This window comes from Guillardia theta, assembly GCF_000315625.1.
Source record: "Guillardia theta CCMP2712 unplaced genomic scaffold GUITHscaffold_23, whole genome shotgun sequence".
NCBI classification, from domain to species: domain Eukaryota; class Cryptophyceae; order Pyrenomonadales; family Geminigeraceae; genus Guillardia; species Guillardia theta.
Genome location: NW_005434651.1, coordinates 41,130 through 56,548, shown reverse-complemented (window position 1 = coordinate 56,548; position 15,419 = coordinate 41,130). Strand labels below are relative to the sequence as shown.

Genomic DNA, 15,419 nt, shown 5'->3' with positions numbered 1-15,419 from the left:
TAAGGCTGAGGGAATACTGAATTCCCCTGGGGCTGAGGAGGAGGATAACTCATCCATGCACTGCCAGCGCTGGCGACTGCGATCGATCAATCAGGTCGAGGGGGAGAGGGGGGGGAGGGAGGCAGGAGCAGGAGCAGGAGCAGGAGCAGGAGCAGGAAGAGGAGATGATGATAAAGTTGGAATAAAGGAGAGAAGAGGAAGAGAAAAGAGTTGAAGCTGACAGGTTTGTTGCGCCTGGAAATCCAGAGGACGAGCTTGGTTGCTCTGAGCTGCTAAGGAAGCTCGTCAGCTTCGCTAGACCGGAGGAAAGGAGGCTCACCGGGAGGTAGAGGAGCAGGATAGGGGGTTCGTAACTCCAACTGCTGCTGCTGCTGAGGAAAGAACATCGCGTCTTGCCTTGGATAGAAACGTCAGCAACAAAGAAAAGAAGAGAAGCACGAGGAGGAGGAGAGCAGAAGGGGAGGAGGAGAGCAGGAGGGGAGGGGAGGAGGGAAGGCAAGAGAAAAGGTGAAGATGAGGATGAAGGTACCTAGCGCTTGCTCCCGTGTAAGGGGAAAAGAGGAGAGCTTCCGGAGCCAGAGCCGTCTGAGCAAGAGAAAGCGGTGAGCGAGGAGGAGGAAGAGGAAGCGAAAGAAGATACCGGAGCCATTGGCACTCTCGTCAGATTGATAGGAAGAGGACTGGAAGTGCCCAGTCAGCAGCAGGCAACATGCAAAGAAAGATGAGAGGGGCAAGGAAGGGAGGAGAAGAGGGGAGACGATTGGGAGACCGGAACATAGTGAAACGCGAGGGGGGGAGGAGGAGGGAGGAAGTAGGGGAGGAGGAGGGAGGAAGTAGGGGAGGAGGAGGAGGATGGAGCAGGAAGAGGAAGGAGGAGGTGGTGGTGGTGGTGTGATGTGATGGTGGTGTTTGTGCACCTGCGAATGGGAGGCATTCGAACTCGTCTTGTCGCTATTTTGTTGCAACGTCGTTGAGCTGCCGACTGACCGAGCCGCCAAGCTGTAAAGTTCGTTGTCAATTGAAGAGGAGGGCAGGGAGACGAGGGGAGAGCAGAGGAGAGGGGAGCAGAGCAGAGCAGAGGAGAGGGGCAAGAGGAAGGAGGAAATCACCTTGGCATGGGGCTCGACTCATGGTAGGAGAGCAGGCGATTGACATTCAGTCCGGCCATCGCCGAGTGAGCAGGAGGGTTCATATTGAGTACCATGGGCTGTTCGGATTCATTTCCCTCAGCTCCTTCCCACCCGTCCTGCCGCTGCCTGTGAGGAGAAGAGAAGCAGGAAGTGACGTCCTCCCACCTTCTTCTTGCCCCGAGGACGCGAGTCTCTGGCTCCCTTGGGTCGTCCCCTGACCCTCTTGTTCCCATCTTGCTCCAGGGTCTGCTGGACCCTCAGCTCCTCCTCTCTCCCTCCCCCTGCGCAAAAGTTGACTCACCGTGTTGCTGCCGCTTGAGGCCTCCTGGCTTCTCTCGCTGCAAGCTCGTCACGAGAAGACACAAGAATGAAAACGAGGAGGAGAGGAGGAGAGGAGGAGAGGAGGAGAGGAGGAGAGGTGCTTGAAGCACGGAAGAAAAGGAAGGGAAGAGAGACGAGAAGCGAAGGGAAGGAAGGAGTGCAAGGGACTAAGGGAAAGCGAGAGACCCAGAGACCGAGGGAGGAGGAGGAGAGGAGGAGGAGAGGAGTTGGCTAACCGATTCTCAAACATCTGCGCTTCCTCGTACTCGGCTTCTTCCTCTGCCGTCCAAACTTCTCGAGTGGCCTTGACCCACGTAGCCCTGATATTGTCATTAGCCCCACCGACGGAGGAACGAGAGGGAAAGGAGAGCAAGAAAGAAATCATAACATGAGGAAGAGAATGAGAAAGAGAGGAGGTGGTGGCAAGGGAAGGAGAAAGAAAGCAGGAGGTGGAAGGGAAGGCGAGAGAAAAGAGGATGGTGTTTGGGATGAGGAGAAGGGAAACAGCGTTTGGACCTGTTCCAGATGTCCCTGATGGTCTTAGAGTTGACCCCATATTGCTCGGCAACCTGAAAGAGAATGTTGGTAGGAGGCGGCGGAAGAAGAGGGAGTAAGGAGGAGGACGAGGAGAAGGAGGAGGAGAGGGGGGGGAGACAGAGGAAGAAGGCGAAGGAGGAGGAAAGAGAAGAAGAAACCTCGTTGGAACGGCAGCTGGAGGTGGTAAGAGAAGAATCGCTCTTGGGCCTCTTCTGGTAGATCTCGATGGCTTGCTCGGCTGTGAGGATGATCTTCCAAGGCTTCTTCCTTACTCCTGCCTCAGACGTCGTCTCGCTCTCTTGCTCTGTGGGAGACTTTGAGGAGGAGAACAGCAAGGGTGTGGGGAGAGGAAGAAAGGACGGAGGAAAGATTGAAAGGAAGAGGCGGAATATGAAGGCTAAAGACAGATGTGGAAAAACGAGGAAGGGAGAGAGAGAGGGAGTAGGGCAGGAGTGGGCGAGGGAGGAGGGAGGACAGTCTGCGTACTTTCAGGAGTGTCAACCATGCGCTTCACACGTGGTTGGCGATCTTTTGATCCTACTGGTCGACCTGTAGAGGACATGAGGCCACGAGGAAGAGGAGAAGACAACTTTACCCCTCCGCCTCTTCACTCCATTCCTGTCTTCCGTAAGGATGGACGGACTGCAAGCAACAGAATCAGCAACTTAAAGACTTCTTTGATCTCGTCTCACCTCCTCTCATGCGACTTGTTCACAAATCCTGCGAAAAAAGGAGATCAAATAGTCAAGTCTTTCTCCTCCTCCTCCTCCTCCTCCTCCTCCTCCTCCCGCCCCTCCCTCAGTCTCTTCATGCACCTGTGTTCGCGTTGTTCGCGGCGTTCGTGCTGAAGCCGTTCATAGGCTGCACCGCATCCTGCAAGGAGCTTCGCGGTCGTTTCTGACCGCCTGCCATGGCAGGTTGCTCGGCAGTTGCTGGGATATCCTGAGACAAAGAGAGGAAGCCGAGATCGTGCCCGTTAGGGTCCTCGTCCGAGACCTCGCCGTCCCCCGACAACCTGCCATCACGTCAGCTCCTTCGAGAGGAGCTCTAGGCGGTGAGCAGATGAAGCTTCTACCTAAGCATGCTCGGAGCTTGCATGTTCGCCCTGTCAAGACCGTCAAAGGATCCTCAAGCTAGGCTCACGCTCTCTACCCAGGTACGTAGATGTTGGCTCCTCCTGCCTGTGGCAAGATTGCTTGATGATGATTGCGAAACGGCGGCTGAGATGAGATGTATCAGTCAAAGTCTGAAGCAGGAGCACGAGATTTCTACCATGCCCCAAAACGGCTCGACGACTGTCTCACTCATGCTGCTTTGAATTCTTGTGGTTGGAACTGGTTTGATCGGGTGGACCCCGTTCCATCCAATCATAGTTTGATTCTTGTTGCAATTGTGCTCAGTTCTCAAGGGAGGTGTTCTGTTTCTTTTTGCATGCTCGAGAATACGCCCAAGTCACTGGAACCAAGGCAAGTGGAGGATGAGATGGGCTGCGTTTGGCAAGGACCAAGGGACTAGAGCTGGTAGGGTCTGATAAAGCTCGACTCGGGGAGGCAGCAGCGCAACAACGTGGAGGAAGAGCTTTGGAAGGAGGAGAGGGGAGAGTTCGAGTCGTTGAGAGGTGATCGGAACCGTATCAGCTCCAGGAGTAGCAGATCGAGATCGCGAAAGAAACCAGCAACGGGAGCGGGAGCAAGGGTGTGTAAGGGGTAGGCAGTTCCCCCACAAGGGGGTAGGGGCCTGTAAGTCGTGAATAAAGATGGGTAGGGGTAGTAATCCCACTGGAAATCAATTACAGGGGGTGCAAATTGAGGTAGAGTACCGGGTACTTAGCCATACAAGAAGGTGGGGAAAGACGGGTGTGAGAAAGCATCCAGTTGAAAAGAACCCAGCTGTCTTATTGTGCGGGGTAGAGAATCAGAAGGTATGGTACCATACGGCGGGGGTAGGGTACAATCACGGAAAGGGTTCTTGGGGCTTTGGGATATATAAAGGGAATGCATGGGAGATTTGTGAGGGGAAAATATAAATACGTTTTAGTTATTTTAAAATATTGAGACAAAATATATATTGTATTGTTATATTGTATTGAAAAAAAAGCTAAACAATTTGATTACATCCCTTTGATCTTAAATTAAAATAATATATAATTTATAGCAATTTAGTTCAGTTTTAAAAGGCCTGAATTGCTCTCTAATAGAGTTATATATTCTCTAAATCTAGTTTTGTTTTTTAGTTTATTTTTAAAGAGGACTCTGGTACTCTTTGGGTTCAAAAATAATTTAGATCCCTTTATGAGGCGGAGGGGGTCGCACGATCAGGCGGATCAGCACTTGTGCAAGTCCATGGGTAGTTACCCCTACCCCCACTTCTTTATACCCTACCCCACATTTTACATCTTTCTGCCCCTCTAGTGATAGAATGTATCGCCGAGTATAATAACCCCTACCCATACAATTGAATGTGACTGATCAGAAGTGGTGGGGATGTCACATTGCTTTACCACTGTAGAGGTATAAAGGATTATGACTGGGGGGTACTAAAAGGGATTATGGGGGGTAATCAAAGATAAAATAGGGGGTAGGGTGATCATAGGGAGATATCGGTGCCCGGCCGCAGGCGGGGGCCCCGTGCCACATGATACAACAGAACTTCAACTGAGCCGGCACTCTTGAAAATGCTCCGGAGTCCGAGCCTGGGTCACTGCCCGGTAGTAGAAACGGCGGACCGGCGAAGGCTTGATGGGCCCGGCCAACCCATGAAGGCTCGGAAGCGGCTCAAGGCTCAGAAGGCCGGGCTGTAGGCTCAAGGCTCCTGGCAAGGCCGCCACTGTCAAGGCTCGGAAGGGTGAAGGGTGAACGCTCCGAGGCTCGGAAGGCTGCTTGAAGGCTGAAGGCTGAAGGCTGTACTACTGGACCCGAACCGTCTCAGTCATACGGTCGGGCTAGACTTTCACTCAAAGTTAAGTTAAAATCAGTACGACTCAGGACTATCAGGGGAGTCGAGTAGGCTTGACCCTGACAGTGACTGTGCCCAGACTTTACACAGTGACGCGAGCGGGTCAAACTTGCTGCCATCAGTTTCAATTTGACAAGATCTCCCCCAACCTGAGCTCCTCTGCCACGAAGACGGTCAGCAGAGAGACGACGGTGATAGGCTGACTTCACCGAGACACCCCAGGAAGCTTCCTCGCTTGTCTCCAAACGTCGACTGCACGTCCTGCCTCTGCATCTCTGCGTCCATCTCCACAAGTCGCTCGTCTAGGATCTGCGAGACCTGAGCAGGAGGACGAGGACGAGAGCTGGGAAGAAGCCGGAGAGCAGGCGTCACCTTCAGGTCGTTGTCGCTGAGATTCCATCCAGCCGCTCCCATCACCTCCCTCGCCTTCCCAGCATGTCAGGAACAAAACCAACGGTCCTGCCGCGTCACCTGCCCCACGTTCTTGACCCCGACAATCGGGATGGCGCCCTTGGATATGATGTAGTTGAGAGCCACCTTGCATGGTAGGACGGGTCAGACAAGCTGCCCCGCTGCTGACGTCACATCCTCTCCCCCGCCACCTGCGCTGTCGTCCTGCCTCCCTCGAACGCCCCCAGCAGCCGCAGGAGGTTCATGATGGGACGGCAGATGAGGAGCTCTGAGTCAGAGAACCTGGTGAGTGACAGGTCAAGAACTTCGTGGCAGGTAGTCCCCTCCTGCCCCTGCCCCTGCCCCTGCCCCTAGTTCTCGTCCTCGCCCTCCTCCTCCTCCTCCTCCTCCTCCTCCTCCTCCTCCTACATGCTCGTCGGCTGCGGTCCGTCTTGGTGCTGATGCTCGTGAAATTTGCCGGTCAACAGACCTGGGCCTCGAACTTGAGAGGGAGTGTGTGCCGGGCAAAGGAGAGCTTGTCTTGTAAGAGAGGACGAGGAGAGGAGGCGTGCGAGCGCGGAGTAGTCGAGTGCAAGGAAGAAAGAAGTTGAGGAACGGGAGAGCTGCAACAGAAGCAGAGGAGGAGGAGCAGGAGACGGCAGGGACTTCGGAGTGAAAGAAGGGACGGAAGGCAAGAGAAACCTTTTGCTAGTGGCTCGTAGGCTAGGACGGATATCTCCATTTCTCTGTGGGTCAAGTCAAAGTTGTGAGGATGGAAGTGAAGAGAATATCAAGATGAATGAGGCGAACGTGTGAAGGCAGCGGATATGACAATAACAATGAATGGATGAAGATGATGACGATGATGATGATGATGATGATGATGATGATGATGATGATGATGATGAACCTACTTGCAAACGTTCATCAGGCCTGACTTTTGCACTCTGCGATCTGTCAAAGTGCCATCAGCAATTTTAGAACAGTCGGAGAAGAAACGAAGCAACCAAGAACATTGAACCGAACTTGATTTGACGCTAAAGGGACTCCATGCTTGGCGAGAATCTTCGGCGAGAAAGAATCAGAGGTAAAAGAACAAGAGGTAGAGTAGAAGAAGGCGGATAAAGAGACAGGGCATGGAAGCTTGGTCAGAGGCAGGAAGGGTAACGTTCACCACTGGGGAAGGAGAAGGAGGAGGGGAGGAACGAACCGCGTGAGCTTCTTGAATTTCGTTGACGTCAAAATTGCAGACACCAACGGATTTGCAAAGTCCAAAATCAACAGCCTCGGCAAACCCCTCGAGCAGAGCTTGCTGGCCTGCAAGAAGTTTTAAGTCGGGCCTAAAGCGATTAAGAGCAGGAGCAGAGGCATGAAATAAGCGACAAGGCAAAGTCATACCTCCCAGGTAAGGAAAGGGAAACTGCATCTGATATCTACGAGTTTTGTCAACCCTCGTCGAAAACATGCTGACATGATGAACTCTTACAAGTCAATCTGACCGCAACCCAATCGCGTGATCGACCCTCGAATTGCTTCCACAACCTGCTCAATTATACCAGTCATCGCATCCTCAACCTCTTCCCTCCCCGCTCTTCTCTCCTCTCCTCTCCTCTCCTCTCCTCTCCTCAATTACCGCTTTCCTCCCCAGCCTCACTCCCCCTCCTACCAAAGTGTTGGACCAGGGAGCCTGCCAGTTGTCACTGTGAGGAAGCGATGGAGAAGGTAAAACCCTACAGGGAAGAACTTGGAGCTCAGGACGACAGGAGGAGCATCGACGGGAAGCTGATCTCGGAATTTGGCTGGACTCTCATCAAGAGATCGTATATACGAAGCAGAAGATAATACCAATCAGCTGCTCCGAGCTACTACCTTCCCTCATCGACGCGCGTCTGCAGTCATCATGACAAGGCAGGAACCGTCATGCTTCCCTTCTCACCCGTAGACTTCCGAGGTGTCGATCAAGTTCACACCTCCCTCAACCAGTTCCTTAAACGCCTTCTCCTCTCTCAGCTCTTTCTCCTCCCCCTTCCCCGCCCATCACCTGTGACAGGATCGTCTCTGTGTAGTAGGAGCCGAAGCCCATTCCAGTCTCTCCCCATGCTAAGGTGCCGCATCCTATCTCTGAGACCTCGAGGGTACCAGCACCTGCCGCATGTTTCAGATCCTCTGTGAGAAGAAGGACAAGAGCAGAGAGGAAGGGATAAGGGCAGAGAGAAAGGGACAAGGGCTGCTGGAGGAGGAAATTCAGTGACTCCGATCAGGAACGAGAGGGCGATGTGCTCTACACATGTTACCTAGTCGAACTTTGCGCACATTCCCTGCCTCGATCGTCATCAGCAACTCAAGTCTGTTTGCTGCCCCGCTGCATCTGTCTGATCTCGCTCGCTGAAGAGGCAAGATGGCACGTTGGTGCTCGAGCATGCTTGATGGCGGTGTGAACATCCATGCATTTACGTCAAGGAGTTGGAAGAGCAGGGAGAGCAGCAGGAGTCGCCGACGAGGGAAGACATGGCACATCTGACGAGGCAACATGATCATGTTGGGCAGGTGAGACCAGCGAAAAGCCTCTATAGAGGAATGTAGAGATCTGGAAACCAAACATTCAAAAAGAGCAAGCACAGGGAAACTTTTTGAGGGAAAGAAGGGTGAAGCGCGAGGGATAGTTAGAAACGTACGAGTTCAAGCTGGCAGATCCTGACACCAGCAACCAAAGGATCGATCAAGACAAGGATGAACTCAAACAACAACAAGAGACTTAGCTACATCCCCGACCAAACTATCACAACGATGGGCATTGATGGCTTATATCACATCTGGGATTTTCAGGCTCATCTCAGTCAAGCCTGCCTCAGATCCAAAGTAGCCCTCATCCCCTCACAATCTGCGAAGAGTCATTACCGAAACATGCCGCTCAAGCCTTCGGTCTGGATTGGTTCCATGGCGACAGCGGTCGCTATCGGTCTGCTGATGATGGCGACCATGAAGCAGGTGAAGCAGAAAGATGCCTGTTATCACTCATCTTCTCTCCGATGATCTTGTTCTGTAATCTTGTTGTCAACGTTTGTTCGTAAGACAAGTGGATGAGCCTGATGAGCCTTGTGATGGTTTGTGTGCAGTGACGAGAGGTGATGTAGTAACCCAGGACTGACTGTGAGGTTTCAGAAGCAGGAGCTGCTTCAGCTCAAGCGTGGGCCTTCAGGTGTTCCTTTCGTTGGGAAGGAGACCGTCAGATTCGACAAAGGCCTCACCAAAAAGTTCAACCGCAAGATCTACACTGAGATCCTCCGCGATGGCCTCGAGGTCACCGACATCCAGCAGGGGAGGGTGACGCTGTCGAGTCCGGGGACAAGGTGACGGTCCACTACACCGGCAAGCTCACCAACGGAAAGTTGTTTGACTCCGGCAAGATCTCCTTTGTGGTTGGAGCTGGACAGGCAAGCAGAGAGTGATGAGAAGGAGGTAGCTGATGATGGAGCAGGTGATCAAGGGCTGGGATCAGGGTCTTCAGGGCATGAAGCTCAACGGAGTTCGCATGCTCCACATCCCTCCACAGCTTGCTTACGGCAGCCGAGGAACCCCGGGAGGACCCATCCCCCCTGACGCCACCCTGCTGTTCAAGGTCAAGCTGCTGCACGTCAACAGGAAAGGAGCTGCTGGAAGCAGAAAAGCAAAGATGTCCAAGGCGATGTTGAGAAGGCTCAAGCAGCAGCAGCTGAAGAAGGAGCATGTCCACCAAGAATTGCAGAAGCTGATTTAAAGCGCTTACTAGTTGAACTTACATGTGCGACTATTGAAGAAAGAAACAGATCATCGGATTATCTCGACGAGTGGGCTCAATTGCCGTTGAAGAGATTGTGATATGAATGAGAATCAGAGTCCCATCGATTTGACAAGGCGAGCACCTCGCGGCCTGCTTTCTTGAGTTCCGACTGACTTTCAACTTCGGAGCCTTACCGTCTGCCGTGTGCCATGATAAGGTTTGCGATGGTGACGTACACCTCCCTTCGCCAGCACGAGTCAGTCGATGTCCGCTCCTCGGAAATTGCGGAGTCCGCTGGCGGGAGTCCGCTGATTTATAGAGCGAAGGCTGCAGGAGAGCCTGCCTCAGAGTTTTGAGGGGTGTGGTGGGATGAGGGCCACAAGAGTTTTGGCCGTTGTAGGAATCGGAGAGACGATGGGCAAGGAGGGCAGAGGCATGGAGGACTGGACGAGCGGCGACAAGGATGGCAGGATAAACATGCTGATGATGAAAGCGAAGAGACAGACAGGCACCGGGGGTACCCAACTTGCTCTTGAGGACTTGCATGAACTGCTGGTCAACTTAGGGTTCGACGAGACCAGCTCTACATTGCGGAGAGAGGCGAAGAAGAAGGGATACCAGCTCAAGGGCAGAGACATGGATGATCCTTCTAGAATAGCAGATGAGAATGAAAACATCGTACACAAGAGAAATCATCAGCATGCCAAAGGAGGCGAAGCTTCTGCCAAGAAATCTCATATGGGAATGCCAACCATTGGCACATTTGAACAGAACGAGCTCGTCGGAAGGGCTCGGGAGCTAAGTCTGAAGGCTCGTAGAGTGACAGAAAACTGTTTGACCACCAAGAAGTCAAGTCTGATGCAGCTCATGCGAAGACAGGAAGAAGGCAACCTGTCTAGCAGGAGAACAATGCTGGAGGCTGCTACTTCGGTGAGTGAAGGTGGTTTGAGTTTGTTTGACAACTGTATGCAGGTCAAGTTAGACAACTGTGGAGTTGTGGCATGCTTGCGAGGTCATCGCAGTCCTCTCCTGCACCTCGACATAATCCCCAAGTCTCCCTGTTTCTCCTCCTCCAGCTGTAGCGAACACATCTTCACTGCCTCCATCGACAACACCATCAGACTTTGGTCTGTTGGAGCAGGGGAAGGAGAATGTATTGCTATAGTGAAAGTTGGAAGCATGGAGCTTGCAGATGCGAGGATGATGGAGCTTGATCATGCCATGTACAGGGTCGTGTGCGGTGTTGAGGTTCTGACTTAGTTGTAGCGCATGCTCTGAGGACGGGGACGTGGCGATGTTCGACCTGGTCAATGCCAAGTGTGTCTCCAAGTACACGTTCCCTTGCCCAGCAGACGTCGAGCAGGCGAGCGACGACGAGACGGCCAGGTTGGGATGCTCGCACTACGCTACCTCGGCAATGTTTGCGGTTGGCAAGAAGGAAAACTTCATACCCATCTGGTGAGGAGAGGGGGAAGGAGGAGAAGAGATCGTCTGTCTCTGATACTGTGAGGAAGGGATCATCGGCAGGAGGCTCCATGCATGATGCTGAAGCGATCGAGCACTATCAAAGGAAGCATCAAGAGCTTGCAGTTCCACCCCAACAGCAGAGAACTGTTTGTGCTCGGCTCTCAAAGCTCCGTCATCTGGGACTTGCGGCAGCAGCAGGTCAAGCTTCTCGTGCTTGTCTTGCTCCTGTTGTCTAAATCGCTTTCAGGTCGTTTCTACCTTGCGAGTTCACGATCCTGTCCGAGGAGGCAGGCGATGCCCTGACAAGGCCATCTACAACTATGCGGTACCTCTCCTCCTCCTCCTCCTCCTCCTCCTCCTCCTCCTCCTCCTCATCATCATCATCATCATCATCATCATCATCATCATCAACAACAACAACAACAACCTCTTCAGCTTCCACCTCCTCACCTTGCCTTGCAGAACTCCACCATCGTAGCAGAGTTCGGCTCTTCTTTTGTTGGCAGGCATCGTCCATCTCCCAAGATTAGCCATCACGTCTTCTCTGCTTCAAGTGATCTCCTACTGCCCCTGTCCTCCCTCACCTCCTCATTGCAGGCGGCGCCCTGCTCTCGAGCTACGAGCTTCCCTTCAGCTCTCCATCTTTCAACGGCGAGCTGATCGACGCGAACTTCGCAATGGACAGCGCGAGTTCCTACACGATGCATCCCATGCAGGGGGGGCAGGTCGGCATCTGTCGAGTAGAGGACGGGCGACTGCTGAGTCAGAGAAGCGTCGGCAACAGCTTGCAGAGCGCGCAGATCGAGTTCAACCTCGTTGCCTGTAACAAGTTGACGGGCAAGACTTCGAAGAGGTGAACTTGCAGAACCTGCCTCTTTCTCTTTCTCCTCCTTTCCCCCTTCTTGCCCTGCCCTTTCTTCCTCCCTCCAGTCCTTATCCCCCCCCTCCCCAACCTCCCTCTCATCCCTTCATCTGTTACTCAAAGGCGCTCACACCATGTCAGTGTTGAGTTCGCAGCCTCCGACTTGGAGGGCAACGTGTGGGTGTGGGGGAGCGACGAGGATCTGATGGGAGGTAAGAGATATGACATGCTTCCTTTCTGTCTCTGAAAGTTTTCCTGCCAGACTTTGCAAAGAAAGAGAGTCAGCTGAAACAATCACGTGAGAGAATGAGAGAGGCTCTGCAGTGAACAATCCGCATTACTTTGTTGAAAGAATAATCAGTAAATAACATCATCAAATCCTCCCTCCTCCTCCTCACGCCCTCCTGCAGTAGAAGAGCAAGTAGGCGCTCTCGTCCACTGGCGGTGAAGATCCAACTTTGGTTACTCGCCTACCGGAGCAGAAGATTATAATGCAGACAGCAAGGTTCAAGAGGAGAGAAAGAAGAGGAGAGGGAAGTTGGAGGGGTGGAGCTGTGTTACGTACGTGTCGTTGAAGCAGTACCACAGACCGTCATCGAAATTTCTACAATGAGCGATATAATGCCCTCCGTCCAAAGAGCCTGAATGTTGCGAAATCCCTGAAACCTGCCGTCATCCTCCTCGTTCTCATACAGAGAAGTCTCACCGTAGAGATCGAAGGTGGAGGTGGAGAGGTCAGGGCTATCGGACGACATGTAGGGAGCGAGCTCGAGGGAGGCTGTGGGGAAGCGAACGGAGGCGTTGAGCTTGGACCTTGAGGAAGAACGCTTGTCGAATCTCTTGAGGTGGAGGACAAGGACGAGGGGGCAACGAAATATCTTCATCTCCTTGATGGCAACCTGATGAACAACGAGATACACAACATCAGCGCTCAATGCAGACCAAGCATGGTTCTGTCTACCCACCTGATGCTTCTTACACCTCGAGCAATAGTACATCTCATTCCCCTCAAGTTTCTCCTCGTCCACGAACTGCTCGAGGCAATCTTGTAGTTTACACTCTTGCGCACTCGACCGCCACTTGGACAGTCCCTACGTCACCATGATGAACAAAATGATGAACCACTGCAACTCAATTGTTGACCTGAAATTTCTTCGGAATCGGCAATGACAAGTCCATAAAGGGATCATAACAATTCGATTCCTATTTGCAGACGAGTCAGCCAACAGCTCCAACCCAACCACCTCTCCTACCCTCTTGCATGTCGCACACGTCACCCGAGAGCGCAACTGTCCGCAGAAGATGTCGGTGATCTGCGAGTTGTTCCTAGCCAAGTAGTTTTCCCACATCCGCCGGGACTGTCAGAATGTCAATGACATTGCAAGACTTTCGACTTCGCCAATGGAAAACTTTGACACGTCACGTCGATTGCAAAAACATCACACCAACATCCAGAGAAGCATAATCTATCGTAATCTATCATAATCTATCAGCTTCGCCTCATTCCATCAACATTCCTTTCGTTCATATTCCTCCATTGAATAGGACCGCCAAATGGAGGGCTGGAGTGGAAGCGACGAGGCAACACACCTGCTCAGCGATGGCTCTCTTTTCAAAGTCTTTGTCATCGTACGGCCAGGGCGGCTCTCGTTTGGGACGCATCAAACCCTCCTTGCTCCAAGACGTGAGAAGGAACGTGTTGAACCTCCTACGACAACCTGTAACCCGTCGAGGAGAAAGCGAAGGAGCTCCTGCAGTCAAGTCAAAACTATTTGAGCATGCCATCTTCACGTACCTGACTGTCGTGCTGCTCATACCCACTGAATTGTCTTGCCCATCTGCAGATCAAAGGATGAGACAAACTAACTTTCTGAGCTGCTTCGCACCGAGAGATTTGCATCTTGAGGGCTGAGGGGTTGATGCTGGTGTGAGTGTTCCCAGCAGTCCTCCACCTGCCGCAGCCTCTCAGTCTTTGAGGTGAACGCGTTCAAACTGCACATGTCTTTTGCAAGTGACGCGTAGTCGTCGACAAGCTGCCAACTCTTGGAGCTTCGATTTAATTCCTGACCCACCGCGGTGAGCAGCTGACGACTACATCGCAGATCAGTGCATTACCCCGCTATACTCGTCTGCGACAAAATATGCAGAGAGTGGCGCAGTATTGACAAGGCACTGCAGCACGCTGGGACAATGATCAGACACAATCACAGACAGGCTGGCAGCAATGCCTCACAACCTGTTCATGAAACAAGTATTTCCGAGGTTGCTCAGCCCAACGAGTGCTCGTGGAGTCGTCTGAGTTTGACACATGCGTCAATCAGAGACACTTCCAGACGATCTTCTCATCTCCTTGCACTCGCTTGATTCAACTCACCTTCCGTCTCTGTCCTAAACCAGCAATGCTGCACTTGCATGACAGCCAGAACGAGTCATCCCAGAAGCCCTGCAGGTCTCGAATGGAATCCGAACATTCAAGTACTCGCGGTGACGAGGAGGATCTTTCAGGTAAGAGATTCATTCTCATACAAACCAACAAAGGGAGAGCAGCACCTGGAACTCAAACGGAGATTTTTGATGCCGTCCTATCGAAATCCATGAGAAGATGGACCCAACAAGCGCACTCACCGAAGTGGACTGATTCAAGCTATCTGTGGAGTCATCTTCGGACAGGAGTCAAGAAAGGAATGTTGGTGTCAGTTCTACCTTTTTTGTTTTTTTCTTGATAATTGGTATGCACCCTCGTACTTGGCTGCCGTTAAAGTGTTAACGCATGCGCAACACCTCATAGCAGCCTACTTGCGCGCTCAGAGAGTCTCGATCGAGCACGTGAGAGGTGTTAGCGGAGAGAGATCGTCTGCTGGATGAGTCGTTGAGGACGTTCTTGCCAGAGAAAGTTCTTGCATAGTTCGGTCTCAGACCATTAGAACTCGTATGCAAACTTTCGTTTCCTCGCGTATATTCCCTTCCGCCAGTACTCGTAGCTCCTGTGTATCCTCGACTGCAAGCGCATCAGTGCCACATGAAGTGGAGGAGAGGTCAAGACCTGGTGAAGTCAATGGCGCTGGGACTTCTGCTGTAGTAGTCTGTATCTCTCCTCACGCGCCGAAGGCTTTGATTGGACACGGGGGGTCCTGCTCCCTCTCGTGGCCGGTAGGCCGTTCGAGACTGCATCGCGACAGCCTCAAGTCGTGGACATCCTAGAGCCAAATGAGGATCAGACGTTCTCTTGGTCAAATCATTTCTCAAGAACATGCCACACTGACACTACCAACTGTCGTCATGGAGTTATGATCAAGTGACGCTCCAATCAAGTATATTGATCAGCAATCTTCGCCGACAGCATGAACAGCTTTTAAATCTTCTTGCATATTCCAGAACTACGATCCCAACCATTGAATATCTGAACCAACATTTGAATCACTGATTACCCTGTCACATTGAATTCGACACCTATACTTGTTGATTTCCATCATGCTCTGATATTCCAGTCTCTCCTCTTCTCCCTCCCTACCACTCTCCCTCCCTTCGCCTGCTCTTCCTTCGTTGCTAGCTATCCTTGCCTCGCATGCATCACCTCCCTGCGCAACGCACAACAACGAAAAAAAATAATTTCAACCTGCCACTCAATATGGACAGTGGAGGGTCAAAGGGACCGGTCACTATCTATACGGAATGTTCTCAGAAAAACAAAAAAGGTGCTTTGTCATACTAAATATAAATATGACTAAAGTTTTCAGGATGCATCATTACCACCGTCGATTTTTTGTGTACCACATTTATGGTCGACCAGTGGCCGACGGTACCGTACCCTGTACCGTACCGCAGTGACCGTACCGTACCAGCTACCGTACCGTACTGGCAAGTCAGCTGGCACAAGTCAGCCCCAGAAGTACCCCGGGGCCCCGTCTGGCGGCATGCAGGCTCGGCGCCGCGGGTAGCCTACGCCGCGGGCCCCGACTCACTGTGTCAGTTACGGTTCCGAGTCACGGGCTCCGCC

At 52.4% G+C, this 15,419-nt stretch overlaps 5 protein-coding genes across 5 annotated transcripts; 2 read left to right on the top strand and 3 right to left on the bottom strand.

Annotated features, from left to right (window-relative positions):
- Positions 1 to 1,226: 1,226 nt before the first annotated feature.
- GUITHDRAFT_136933 (hypothetical protein) lies at positions 1,227 to 3,296 on the bottom strand (the record flags this gene model as incomplete). Its single annotated transcript, XM_005835114.1, has 13 exons — positions 1,227 to 1,256; positions 1,296 to 1,376; positions 1,432 to 1,468; positions 1,688 to 1,771; positions 1,968 to 2,020; positions 2,147 to 2,292; positions 2,475 to 2,537; positions 2,584 to 2,630; positions 2,681 to 2,708; positions 2,804 to 3,003; positions 3,064 to 3,093; positions 3,141 to 3,208; positions 3,261 to 3,296. 13 exons carry the CDS (start codon positions 3,294 to 3,296, stop codon positions 1,227 to 1,229), a joined length of 903 nt encoding a protein of 300 aa, XP_005835171.1.
- A 1,771-nt stretch (positions 3,297 to 5,067) lies between these two features.
- On the bottom strand, positions 5,068 to 7,754 carry GUITHDRAFT_106047 (hypothetical protein; the record flags this gene model as incomplete). The annotated part of the gene is made up of 17 exons (XM_005834883.1): positions 5,068 to 5,102; positions 5,153 to 5,261; positions 5,316 to 5,369; positions 5,415 to 5,480; positions 5,546 to 5,636; positions 5,763 to 5,823; positions 6,036 to 6,079; positions 6,355 to 6,398; positions 6,544 to 6,650; positions 6,732 to 6,766; positions 6,820 to 6,875; positions 6,967 to 7,020; positions 7,068 to 7,132; positions 7,179 to 7,222; positions 7,270 to 7,328; positions 7,375 to 7,478; positions 7,628 to 7,754. 17 exons carry the CDS (start codon positions 7,752 to 7,754, stop codon positions 5,068 to 5,070), a joined length of 1,155 nt encoding a protein of 384 aa, XP_005834940.1.
- A 476-nt stretch (positions 7,755 to 8,230) lies between these two features.
- GUITHDRAFT_151898 (hypothetical protein) lies at positions 8,231 to 9,142 on the top strand. Its single transcript, XM_005834882.1, has 4 exons — positions 8,231 to 8,321; positions 8,496 to 8,633; positions 8,657 to 8,767; positions 8,812 to 9,142. The coding sequence occupies exons 1-4, from the start codon at positions 8,238 to 8,240 to the stop codon at positions 9,088 to 9,090; spliced, it is 612 nt and encodes a 203-aa protein (XP_005834939.1). The 5' UTR covers positions 8,231 to 8,237; the 3' UTR covers positions 9,091 to 9,142.
- Positions 9,143 to 9,462: 320 nt separating this feature from the next.
- On the top strand, positions 9,463 to 11,749 carry GUITHDRAFT_162496 (hypothetical protein; the record flags this gene model as incomplete). The annotated part of the gene is made up of 9 exons (XM_005834881.1): positions 9,463 to 10,023; positions 10,066 to 10,316; positions 10,360 to 10,551; positions 10,608 to 10,758; positions 10,808 to 10,885; positions 11,023 to 11,113; positions 11,158 to 11,413; positions 11,564 to 11,634; positions 11,685 to 11,749. 9 exons carry the CDS (start codon positions 9,463 to 9,465, stop codon positions 11,747 to 11,749), a joined length of 1,716 nt encoding a protein of 571 aa, XP_005834938.1.
- A 230-nt stretch (positions 11,750 to 11,979) lies between these two features.
- Positions 11,980 to 13,732, bottom strand: GUITHDRAFT_106044 (hypothetical protein; the record flags this gene model as incomplete). The annotated part of the gene is made up of 11 exons (XM_005834880.1): positions 11,980 to 12,321; positions 12,388 to 12,513; positions 12,566 to 12,625; positions 12,676 to 12,780; positions 13,013 to 13,093; positions 13,141 to 13,173; positions 13,218 to 13,260; positions 13,309 to 13,374; positions 13,421 to 13,485; positions 13,538 to 13,604; positions 13,659 to 13,732. 11 exons carry the CDS (start codon positions 13,730 to 13,732, stop codon positions 11,980 to 11,982), a joined length of 1,062 nt encoding a protein of 353 aa, XP_005834937.1.
- Between the last annotated feature and the right edge of the window lie 1,687 nt (positions 13,733 to 15,419).

Coding starts and splice junctions, on each gene's coding strand:
- GUITHDRAFT_151898 (XM_005834882.1), top strand. CDS start 8,238: ATGCCGCTCAAGCCTTCGGTCTGGATTGGTTCCATGGCGACAGCGGTC. Junction 8,322..8,495: donor TGATGGCGACCATGAAGCAG/GTGAAGCAGAAA, acceptor GTGAGGTTTCAG/AAGCAGGAGCTGCTTCAGCT. Junction 8,768..8,811: donor TTGTGGTTGGAGCTGGACAG/GCAAGCAGAGAG, acceptor ATGATGGAGCAG/GTGATCAAGGGCTGGGATCA.